At 53.2% G+C, this 12,499-nt stretch overlaps 1 protein-coding gene across 1 annotated transcript in view; it reads left to right on the top strand.

Annotated features, from left to right (window-relative positions):
• Positions 1-8,851, top strand: part of LOC116956666 (uncharacterized) — a 58,388-nt gene extending 49,537 nt beyond the window's left edge. Inside the window, exons 3-6 of the mRNA XM_032978440.2 lie at positions 908-1,048; positions 1,336-1,722; positions 4,661-5,167; positions 6,079-8,851. Coding sequence (XP_032834331.2) covers positions 908-1,048; positions 1,336-1,722; positions 4,661-5,167; positions 6,079-6,695 — 1,652 coding nt within the window. The 3' untranslated portion in view covers positions 6,696-8,851. The remainder of the gene's footprint in view (positions 1-907; positions 1,049-1,335; positions 1,723-4,660; positions 5,168-6,078) is intronic.
• The last annotated feature ends 3,648 nt before the right edge of the window (positions 8,852-12,499 follow it).

Genomic DNA, 12,499 nt, shown 5'->3' with positions numbered 1-12,499 from the left:
AATGAAGTATACAAACTATTCGTTTGTTTTTCCACCGGGCAAGGTCCCGCCGAGCTAATATTTCAGCTCTTTTTTTTCCCCAGCGATGACCTGGCCCACGCGTGGTGACCACGCCCGTCAAAACGGCGTTGTCACCGCACGTGGGTGGTTGTAGTCGTAGGCAACGAAACCTCGACGGAGATCAATCCACGACGCACGTTGAGAGAAACCGCGTGAACTCCGCTAAACGGCCAGGGTCCGGGATCGAACCCCCCCGCGGCCCCGATGCGTGCCAGGCGAGGGAGACGCGATAAGGCGGCGCGCGGTTCTTCACCTTCACCGCAGCCTCGCTCCACTTTGGTTCTCAATCTTAACAACTAAAAAAAAAGTATCGCGTTAATAAACGCACAAAGGAAGTTTAAAGTGCCCCGTGCTTAATTTGACTTTAAGATGATTTACCTTTAAAAAAAATCTGTCCGTGCCTCGCGCCCCCCCGGGAAGGGCATCTCGCACACCCAGGTTCAAGAGCCACTGAGACGAGGTCTCGGGCACCGCGACACCCCACCGCTGAGCGTCTGGGCTCCAGCGTTTGGAGGCTGAAATTCTCGCGTTATCCTCCCGGGTCACGTGGGTAGAAAAAAATAATAATAGATCACCTGAAGACGGTCGCTTGCGTTGCCATGGAAACGTTGTGATCTATTATTATTATTCCTACCCACTACGTGACTTTACCGAAAGAACCAAAGAGTACGGATGTCTGCAGTCACGAAAGCTTCAAATCGAGATGCTATCCCTCACGGGCTCCGCTCTGGTGCCTCGGCGTTCTCGGAGCCGGAGCCGGGCCTAACCCTGCAGTGGCGGAAGCTTCCCTCTGACCGCCGGCTGTCCTCCTCCTCTCCCCCCCCCCCCCCCCCCCCGTCGTCCCCAGCGGAGAGCTCGTACGAGGAACTGGACGAGTTCGACGTGGACTTCGGCAAGGTGGGCATCGACCGCTTCCACGAGGACTCCCACGTCGACTTCTCGTCCAGCGACAGCATTGGCAGCTTCCTGCAGGACGCCTCGGCCAAGTGTGAGTTGGGGGTTCACCCCGAAGGTGAACGCTGTGGTGGGGGGGGCGACGGTGAACGTGGTGGGGGGGAGGGGCGACGGTGAACGTGGTGGGGGGGGGGCGACGGTGAACGTGGTGGGGGGGGGGCGACGGTGAACGTGGTGGGGGGTGGGGGCGCGACGGCGACGTTCGCGCGAAGCCCGCCGCGCTCGCTCGTCTCACTCACCACACCCCCCCCCTCCCACTTACCCTCTTCACCCCCCCCCTCCCACTTACCCTCTTCACCCCACCCCTCTCCCGTCCGGTAGCCGGCGGCTCGCTGTGGAAGCCGTGGGACGTGCGCGAGACGAGCGCCCTGCTCGACGTGTGGCTGGCGCCCGACATGCAGGCGGCGCTGGTGGCGGAGCCGCGCGGCGCCGCCACCAGCGTGTACGGGCGCGTGCGCGACGGCCTCGTCGCGGCGCTGCCCGGCTGCCGGCGGACGCCGCACGAGTGCCGGGCGCGCATCAAGAAGCTCAAGATGATGTACGCCAAGGCGCGGCGGGTCGCGGCCGGTCAGGCGCCCAAGCACAGCGCCGACCGGTTCACTCACTCGCAGCTCTTCGACAAGATGGACCGGGTGCTGGGACGGGGCCAGCAGGGCGGGGAGGCCGAGGCGCTCGCCGTGGACGACGCCGACGACGACGAAGCGATGGGTGAGGAGGAGCTGGTTCTAAGGGGAGGCGGGGGGGGGGGGGGCTTTCGCCCGACCGATGTCATCCACGGCGCGGAGGCTTTGTTGCTGGGCTTGATGGCGTCGATGGAAATGTGTCGTTAAACCCTCCACCGCCACCCCGACAGGGCCAGCTTGCAAAGGTTTCGTATTCTTAGCTCTTTCGGTAAAGTCACGTTGAAGAGGAAACAACAAAATAATAAAATAAATATAAAACAATTTAAATTCTCACGACGTTTCGACCACAACACAAACGGTCGTCGTCAGGTGTGAAAAGCAACGGCAAGAAACATTTGAAAGAAGTGGCGGTCTGCATCTATTTATTGATTTATTATATATCTATTTCATTGTTTCCCTTCAACGTGACTTTACCGAAAGAGCTAAGAATATGAATTACTGCAGTCACGAAAGCTTTAAATCAAAATTTGTAAAGGTTTGTCACGTCAACAGAACGTGGCCAATTCGGTACTAGTGCAGCACTAACCGCTTGTGTGTTGGAGAGCAATATCCACAACATTTACAATCTTTGAGAACGACGTTTCGCCAGTAATTGTAACCGGCATCATCAGGCGACAGTCAGATTTGTGGATGAATCCTACTCCTGTTTCTTAAATAGAGGGGTTAGGTGTGTTCAGGAATGAAACAGGAGGAGGATTTCTCCTCGAATCTGGCTGTCGCCTGATGATGCCGGTGGTAATTACTGGCGAAACGTCGTTCTCAAAGATTGTAAATGTCGTGGATTTAAAGCTTTCATGACTGCAGTAATTCATATTCTTAGTTTTTTTCGGTAAAGTCACGTTAAAGGGAAACAACAAAATAATAAAATATATAAAACAATAAAAATTATCATAAATTTATGCAAACCAACACACCTGAAGACGACCATTTGAGTTATGGTCGAAACGTTGTGAGAATTTTTATTGTTTTATATATTTTTTATTATTTTGTTGTTTCCCTTCAACGTGACTTTACCGAAAAAACTAAGAATATTGTAAATGTCGTGGATTTGCTCTCCAACACACAACCGGTTAGTGCTGTACTAGCAACGAATTGGCACGGTCTGTTAACGTGACAAACACCTTGCTAATTGGCTGTGTCGGGTGGTGTTGGATTTAACGACACATTTATACTTGCGTGATCTAACCCAACAAAACCTCTCTCATGGGTGAGGAGCTGTGGGTTGTTTTTCTTTTCTTTTTTTGCCCAGCGGGCAGCAGAGATACTAACTTAAGGGCTGTTCCAGTGTGCAATCAAGTAGCCATTATTTAAACCAGCACCATCTGCAGGAATTACTCTTTGATTCTTTCGGTAAAGGCACGTAGAAAGAGAAAATAATAAATTAAATAATAGCATTCGACATTTCGATTGCAACACAAGCAATCGTCATCAGATTGTGTTGCAATCGAAACGTCGTATGCTATTATTTAATTTATTATTTTCTCTTTCTGCGTGACTTTAACGAAAGAATCAAAGAGCAGCACCATCATCTGGTCTCTGAGACCTGGAGGAAGAACATTGACCTGCCAGAGGTGGCCGCAAAACCAAAAAATATATTACTAGTTAATAACACAAATGTACGTGTGTGTGTGTGTACGTTGGACATCTTTGGCACCGTCCGTAGCCAACCGTCCTAAAAGAACATGCGGGGCAAGGACCACAAACTAAACACAACAACAACAACAACAAGAAGCAGTTCTAAAGAAATTAATTTGCCAATCTAGATGATGATTTTAAAGTGGTGTAGCTCCCAGTGGCTTCCTAATGTCGGTCGGAAGAGCGTTCCAGACAGCCACAGAAGGGCATCTGAAAGTGCCACGCACCGATGCGGTGACCACCGTTTTTGTTCGATGGCCAGCCAGAAGTGTAGTGTAGTGTATAGTAGTGTGTAGTGTATCGTGTATAATGTAGTCTATAATGTAGTGTATAGTGTAGTATAGTGTATAATGTAGTGTATAGTGTCGTGTATAGTAGTGTAGTATATAGTGTAGTGTATATGGCATCTGACGGCGTGTGATTCGGTGATCGTCTTTTTTCGATGGCCAGCCAAAAGCCGCTGCTGCTGTGACGAAGTACTATTTAGAAGCAGACTTACAATAACAATGTTTACAACGTTAAATCTTGTCAATGATTCTCATGCTCTCTGTGACACTTCCAGTATCCAACCACAGCCCATGAGAACCATCTGATCTCTTAGACCTGGAGAAAAAGATTGACTCGCCTATGATATTACCAATGCGTGTGATAAACTCAGTTTTGTAAACTGCTGCACTTTACACAGCCTGACAAATAGAAAACTCCGTCTTATACGGGACTGTGGCTACAAACACCAGATCCGAGAACTCCGCACTACCCCAAATATTCAAATAAAATATAAAACTATTTTTTATTTTACCTGGTAAGGCCCACCGAGCGATATAGCTCTTTTTCAGAAGCGACTCTGGCTATGGCAAATGATAGCTCAACAGAAGTGGCTTATCATCATCATCACCATGTGGAAATGTATAGCAGCAGCCAAATAACTCTATAAGCGCGTAGATACGTTGATTCTAAATGTGGAGGGGAAAAACCGGAGGACCCGGAGAAAGATCCACACGACCGCGGCGAGAGAGAGACGATCAAACTCCAAATAAACAGCAGCAGGCATCGTCAGGGTCGGGATTGAGCCCACGAACTCCTGCACGCCGGGCGAGGTGGCGCCCCAGGTGCGGCGAGCGGTAATCTCCCACCCCCTCTCGTCCCCCTCCTCCTCCTGTCTCAAACATTCTGGAATTCTGCGATCCGTAAGCTCGCGTCTAAACCCTTTAGGAGGGTGGTTTCATCGCCGCGAGCCCGCCGAGCGGGGGGCAGCCGACGACGTGTTACTAACGCTCCGGTCCCGGCACGACCCCGCCGGGCGCCGTCCCTGTTGTCGTCCCCCGCAGCCGCCGAGGGCTTCCTCGACTCCCCGATGCACCAGACTCGTTCCGTGCCGCAGTCCCCGGCGACCCGTGGCGGCGGCTCCGGCGGCGGCGGCGGCGGCGGCGGCGGCGGCGGCGCTTGCTGGTCGGTGTCCGAGACCAACGCCCTCCTTGACGTGTGGGCCGAGGACGACATCCAGGCGATGCTGGCGTCGCCGACGGCGCGCAACAACGCGTGCGTCTACGACCTGGTGCGCGACCGCCTCGCCGCGGCCGCGCCGCCGCCGTCGCCCGACGCGCCGCCGCGCTCGGCGCAGGACTGCCGCCTGCGCATCAAGAAGCTCAAGACGGTGTACGCCAAGTCGCGCAAGGGCGTGGCGCAGGCGCAGGAGCAGGGCACCGCGCGGGCCTCCAAGTCCCCCTACTACGAGAAGCTCGACAGGGTGCTGGGCCACCTGGCCGTCAGGGAGGCCAACGGCACGGCGGCGAGCGTCAAGCGGGCGGCGGCGGCGGCGGACGTCGGGAAGGCCGGTAGGGGCAGCGCCACGTTCGCTTTCGTCGCCGTCGTCGTCGGTGGAATTTTCCTCCGGGTGCTCCCGTTTATATATAAAAATATTTTTTATTTTATTTATTTCTTTTATTTATTTCCCCCTCCGCATTTCAGAATCGACGTCGCTCGTTTCCAGCTGGTTTGGCTGTGGCTGTAAATTTCCACACGGCGACGGCGACGACTTTGTTGAGACGTTACCATTCGTCAGTTTAACACGTAGCAGGGCTTTCGCGGTCATTGCCATCCATGGCGCAGGTTTTGTTGGGTTGGGATCGCGTAAATATGAATGTTGTGTCGTTAAACCCGCCACCACCCGACTCGGCCAGTTAGTAAAGGTTTGTCACGTAAACAGAACGTGGCCAATTCGTTACAGCGCTAACCGGTGTGTTAGAGAGCAAATCCACAAGAATTACAATCCGAGTACGACGTTTCGCCAGTAATCGCAGCTAGCATCATCAAGGCGGACAGCCAGATTTGTGATCTCTCCGCCTGATGATGCTGGTTGTAATTTACTGGCGAAACGTCACGGGACTCAAGATTGTGAATGTTGTGGATGTTGTGGATTCGCTCTCCAACACACAAGCGGTTAGTGCTGTACCGGTAACGAATTGGCCACGTTTTGTTTACGTGACAAACCCCTGACTGTGACTGGCTGCGGTGGGTGGTGGCGGGTTTAACGACGCAACATTTATATTTACAACCCCCCAAAAAAAAACCACTTATGGCTATCATTTGCGGTGGCCAAGGTGGCTTCTGAGAAAGAGCTACACAGCAGCTCAGCGGTCGCCTTACCTGGAAGCATAAACATTAGTTTAGTAGTCTACAGTGTCACGGACTTTGTGACCTCTAACCCCCACCACATCCCCCTCCCCCCCCCTCCCTTGATCGGCAGCATCCACGCCAGCTGCCTTGCCCGCCGTGTCGGAGCGGAGGGGCGTGAAGCGCCACGGCTCCCCGGGCGACGAGGGCGAGGCGCCGGGCAAGGCGGCGCCCGAAGGCGGCGGCGGCGGCGGCGGCGGCGTTCAGGCGTCGTCGGCGGCCGCCGTGGAGGAGCTGGTGAGCACCTTCCTGCGGCTGGAGGAGCGCCGCGAGCGCCGCGAGCGCGAGCTGGAGGCGCGCCTCACGCGCCTCTACATGCAGTGGGAGGAACGGCGGCGGCGCGAGGACCGCGCCTTCCTCGCCACGCTCGCCGCCATGCAGGCGCAGATGCAGGACAAGATCGTCGGGGTCATGGCGGCCGCGACGGGGGCGGCCCCGGCCACGACGGTGGCGTCTCCTCCTCCTCCTCCTCCTCCCCCGTCGGCGGCCGCGTCGGCCCTCGCGGCTTCCCGAGCCGTTCCGGCCGCCGCCGCCGCCGCCGCCGCGGTGACCCCGGGCGACGCGGCGGCGGCGGCGGCGGCGGCCCTGCTGGCGGCCTCTTTGGGGGCTTCCGCTGAGGTGTTCGGCCAGGATTCCGCGGACGCCTCCTTTGAGGATTCCGCGGAAATGGAGACGCCAGTGCGGCCCTGAGGCCATGGGCGCAGTTCCTTCGCCGGCATCGGTTAGCCGCGTAGTTAGTTTTTTTTTTTAGTTTGTGTTGTCACGTAAGTAATGATTGCTGGCCAAATCTGGCTGAATTTTGGCCCGCCCACCCCACCAATCCCCCCCCCTCCCCACCTCCTCCTAGTGGGCAATTGAGATGTCATTGTCCAATCGGAACGGATTTGACACGCAAAGCAGGCTTTTTGCGACCAATATCATCCACAATAGAGGTTTTGTTTGGGGTTGGATCGTGTAAATATAAATGTCGTCAATTAGTAAGGGGTTTGTCACGTAAACAGAATGTGGCCAATTAGTTACTAGTACGGCACTAACCGCTTTGTGTGTTGGAGAGCGAATCCACAACATTTACAATCCTAGTACGACGTTTCGCCAGTAATTATAACTAGCATCATCAGGCTGACAGCCAGGACAAATCTCCAGCACCGGTTAGTGCTGTACTAGTAACTAATTGGCACGTTCTGTTTACGTGACAAACCTTACTAATTGGCTGTGTCGGGTGGTGGCGGGTTTGATGACACAACATTTATATTTACGAGATCTAACCCAACAAAACCTCTGTTATCTGTGTAGGCCGTTGGTTGGTTCGTGAAACCGTGATTTCAACAAGCCCGTCTTTCCTTTTTCGGTTCGTCAGTTACGCGGCACAAAGTCACTTCTCGTGCCGTCGCCGCGCCAATTCTTTCCCCCTGCGGTTAACTCGGAGCCAACGCTTTGCCGACGACGATTTGCTGCACCAATTGAGCCCCCCCCCCCATCGTGCGACCGTGGCCAACTCTCGTTAGCCGAGCCCCCCGATCGATGCAACACGTATGTTTATTTTATTTCCCACCACCGTACGTAGCCGACCGCGCTAATCGGAGGTGGGGGGGGGAAGTACAACAAACGAAACGCAACAACAAAAAGCAGTTGTAATGAAAGGCGTTAGTCAATCTAGATGATGATGATTTAAAAGTGCATCATAGCTCCCAAGTGGCTTCCTAATATTGGAAGGAAGAGTCATTCCAGACGGCCGCAGAAGCGCGCGTCTGATGGAGCCGCGCGTCTGATGGAGCCGCGCGTCTGATGGAGCCGCGCGTCTGATGGAGCCGCGCGTCTGATGGAGCCGCGCGTCTGATGGAGCCGCGCGTCTGATGGAGCCGCGCGTCTGATGGAGCCGCGCGTATGATGCGGTGACCACCGTTTTTATTTTGGCGGTTAGCCACAAGCCGCCGCTGCTGCGAGGATGACGACCCACATTTGCGTGACGCGGGATTTTGATGGTTGACTGTCACGATTTTCTCTCTCGATTCTGGGTTCACGATTTGGATTCAAGAATCAAATATTTGTTGTCGTCGTCGTCGTCGATTAACATTGTTCACCTCCTAGCAGCGGCGAGATTTTGACACGAAAGTGAAATTTCGTTCTTTTTGGGCGAATACGACACGGAAATCAAAAGTGCGGTCGGTTCCGTGCGTGCGCGCACACGCGCAATGCCGATGTCCCAACGCACGGAGCACGAGGCCGAGCTTCGATGCGACCCGGAGCATTGCGCGAGGGGATTCATTTGTTGGCGAGATCGGCAAAAGGCGTGCGCCGGTTTCTCCTGCGGGTTTTCTCCACCGTCAAAAGGAACCTTGGAAAAATTATTTTAGCGGCGATGCGGCTGCTGCGTTGTCAGTGTCGTGCGTCGAGCACGACACAGGGACACGCGCTCTGTCTCTCTCTCTCTCTCCGTGTCTCGCGGATCCGTCAGTAACGCTGCGTTCGTGCGGCCTTGAAAGGAAAAATCTGTAATCGGTGCGACGTTCCAGGCGATCCCCCCCGCCCCGCCCCGCCCTTCTTTCGTAGCACGATTAATTCCACCCGTGCTCTGTGATGAAGGCCCGTTGCTGGACATGTCACCGGTGGTATACTTTTCCTTGGAAGGCAAAATCGGAAACGCCCTTTGTTCGTTATTGACAAACGTGTTGAGTTATTTTTTTTTTAGTATTTTAAAAGTTTTTTGGTAATTGTAACGTGATTTCCCTTCGCTCCAGCCGAGTCTCCGATCCCTCCAACCCACCCCTGTCGCCATCCATAGGCTACTGTTGCGATGAACTGTACCGTTGATGCAAGGACTAATAAGACTTCGACTTGAGACTCCAGCTTCGGACAGAATCGTGTTCGTTTGTTTTTTTATCGTCTCGGTCACTTGTCGTTTGAAAAATATCGCGGGCGGTTCCCCCCCCCCCCCCCGCGTTCACCGTTCTTAGTTTACAATTGAAGATACAATTGTAGTTCCTCGTAAAAGATATCTGCTCGGCATTCACAAATCGGAGCAGCCGCGGCAATGTGCCGGGCGTGGCCTTGTCGCCGGAGTGCCGTTCGGAACTGACCGGCGGACGTTACGTAATTATCATAATTGGTTTTACCCTTTCTGGCAATAAAACAGGTGATGTTAAGATGTTCAAACACCAAACTTTTGCAAGGAATCATCTCTGCATTAATCACACCACGGTACTTGTGGTGAACATGTAAGCAAAATAACGCGTTCCGGTAGTATACGTTGATGATGCATTGGCTTTGAAACTGATTGGTCCACACCAGAGACGGCTTTCTTGAGAGCCTCGTCTCAAACAGTGTGCAACAATGAACCCAATCTCGATTTGAAGTTTTCGTGGCTGCAGGAATCCATACTCTTTGGTTCTTTCGGTAAAGTCACGTGGGTAGAAAATAAAGTAAATCACGACGTTTCGGGCGCAACACAAGCGCCCATCGTCAGGTGGAAACAACCACGGCAATAAACAGATTGCTGAAGTAGCCTCGTGTCACAAGCAGCCTCCTCTTGCCCGCAACAGCAATTGATTATTGCTGTGGTTGTTTCCACCTGATAACGGGCACAAAGAGTAACAATAAACCCTTCGCGATGACGTACACGACGTCGTACGTCATCGGCGACGTCGTGGGTTATTCTCCCGGTTCCGTTCCGATGACGCTGCGCGCGCACACGCGGTACACCGAGGCTCCCCCACAAGGCCGTGCAGGAGGGAGGGAGAGCGTGAGTGCGGCACGGTTTTTTGGCGCCCGGCTATCGTAGAGTGGCGTGGCGGTCGTGCTCCTACGGCTCTCTGCGGTGAGTACCGACGTCTTGATGATGACGACGACGACGCTGCTGCTACGCCGAGCCACTCCCAGGTTGTGGGGGTGGAGTGTCTGGTGCCACAAAATAACCAGGCAGGTGCTTCGTTTTGGTGGGGCTGATGGTAAGGCCTCGCATCTTCGTGGCACGCTCCAGGTTCAGCAGCAGCGCCTCCAACTCCTCCTCTGAGTGAGCAGCAATCACCAGATTATCAGCATACATAACGTGGTTGACCAATAGGGAGCCATCCCTCATCCGCACCCGGGCATCGATCAGCCTCCCATTGTATCTGTACCAGATGGAAATTCCTCCGGTACAGCCATCGAAGGCTTCACGAACTACTTGGTCGAATAAGATGTTAAATAATGTGGGAGCCAGAGGACATCCCTGTCACACCCCAAGGTGTACAGGGAATGGCTCCGACTCCCGGCCACGTAGCATTACCCGGGCCCGCTCACCATCATGAAGGTCCTTAATGATCATGAGCAGAGGGTCAGGGACTCCAAAAGCACGAAGAACAACCCAGAGCCCAGGCCTACTGATGGTATCATAGGCCTTGACCAGGTCAATAAAGCAGAGATGTAGGTCTTGCTGGAATTCCCTACACCTCTGCTGTAGCAGACGGACAGAAAATATGGCATCTGTGCAGGACGGCCCTTTCCTGAAACCGCATTGGGGCTCCGCAAGCCTCTCCTCAACGTGCCTGGCAAGGCGATGTTGAATAATCCTTGCCAGGACCTTTCCCGGCACACTGAGGAGTGAGATGCCCCTGTAGTTAAAGTCTGTGCGGTCCCCCTTCTTAAGGATGGAATCCACCAGGGCATCCGTCCAGTGGCCCAGGCCACCCTCCCTCAACATTTCGCTTGGGAGATCATCTCTGCCCGGCACCTTTCCTGGTCTCAGACTCAGGATCGCCTTCAGTACTTCCTCAACAGATGGCACTTCAGCCAGACACAGGGGGTGACTACTACTTCCGATATTTGAGGCACTTCAGCCTGAGCAGGGTCATCTCGACTTTGCCCCATGATGTTTTCCAGGCTGAGGGATTTCCCCTCCCCCAAGACCTCAGAAATGCTCTGCAAATCTGCAAACCAGGCACACGCAGACACGTGCACTGACGCACACACGGAACACACAACTCCCCTGTCGTGCAGGGACTCCTCTACTTACGAACGAGTTAGATGACAGGTATGTACGGAGTGTACACTAAACACGGGGAATGGCTTTAAAAGTTGTATAATCTCCTGTATACATAAATACTACCGTGTCTTCACGTTCTGTATATGTAGATGCCACTGGTTCTTTCATCGTCTGCAGATGTAGATGCCACTGGTGCTTCACGTTCTGCTGATGTAGATGCCACTGGTTCTTCACGTTCTGCAGATTAAGATGCCACTGGTTCTTCACGTTCTGCAGATGTACATGCCACTGGTTCTTCACGTTCTGCAGATGTAGATGCCACTGGTTCTTCACGATCTGCAGATGTAGATGCCACTGGTTCTTAGCGATCTGCAGATGTAGATGCCACTGGTTCTTTCATCGTCTGCAGATGTAGATGCCACTGGTTCTTCACGTTCTGCAGATGTAGATGCCACTGGTTCTTCACGTTCTGCAGATGTAGATGCCACTGGTTCTTCGCGATCTGCAGATGTAGATGCCACTGGTTCTTTCATGTCTGCAGATGTAGATGCCACTGGTTCTTCACGTTCTGCAGATGTAGATGCCACTGGTTCTTCACGTTCTGCATATGTAGATGCCACTGGTTATTTCATCGTCTGCAGATGTAGATGCCACTGGTTCTTCACGTTCTGCAGATGTAAATACCACTGGTGCTTCACGTTCTGCAGATGTAGATGCCACTGGTTCTTCATGTTCTGCAGATTAAGATGCCACTGGTTCTTCACGTTCTGCAGATGTAGATGCCACTGGTTCTTCACGATCTGCAGATGTAGATGCCACTGGTTCTTCGCGATCTGCAGATGTAGATGCCACTGGTTCTTTCATCGTCTGCAGATGTAGATGCCACTGGTTCTTCACGTTCTGCAGATGTAGATGCCACTGGTTCTTCACGTTCTGCAGATGTAGATGCCACTGGTTCTTCACGTTCTGCAGATGTAGATGCCACTGGTTCTTCGCGATCTGCAGATGTACATGCCACTGGTTCTTTCATGTCTGCAGATGTAGATGCCACTGGTTCTTCACGTTCTGCAGATGTAGATGCCACTGGTTCTTCACGTTCTGCAGATGTAGATGCCACTGGTTCTTCGCGATCTGCAGATGTAGATGCCACTGGTTCTTCATGTTCTGCAGATGTAGATGCCACATTCTTCACGTTCTGCAGATGTAGATGCCACTGGTTCTTCACGTTCTGCAGATGTAGATGCCACTGGTTCTTCACGTTCTGCAGATGTAAATGCCACTGGTTGTTCACGTTCTGCAGATGTAGTTGTCACTGGTTCTTCACGTTCTGCAGATGTAGATGCCACTGATTCTTTACGTTCTGCAGATGTAGATGCCACTGGTTCTTCACGTTCTGCAGATGTACATGCCACTGGTTCTTCACGATCTGCAGATGTAGATGCCACTGGTTCTTCACGTCCTGCAGATGTAGATGCCACTGGTACTTCACGTTCTGCAGATGTAGATGCCACTAGTTCTTCACGTTCTATAGATG

This window comes from Petromyzon marinus, chromosome 66, assembly GCF_048934315.1.
Source record: "Petromyzon marinus isolate PM22_M1 ecotype Great Lakes invasive population chromosome 66, UKy_Petmar_22M1.pri1.0, whole genome shotgun sequence".
In the NCBI taxonomy this organism is placed as follows: Eukaryota; Metazoa; Chordata; class Hyperoartia; order Petromyzontiformes; family Petromyzontidae; genus Petromyzon; species Petromyzon marinus.
This window is presented reverse-complemented; position numbering and strand designations above follow the sequence as displayed.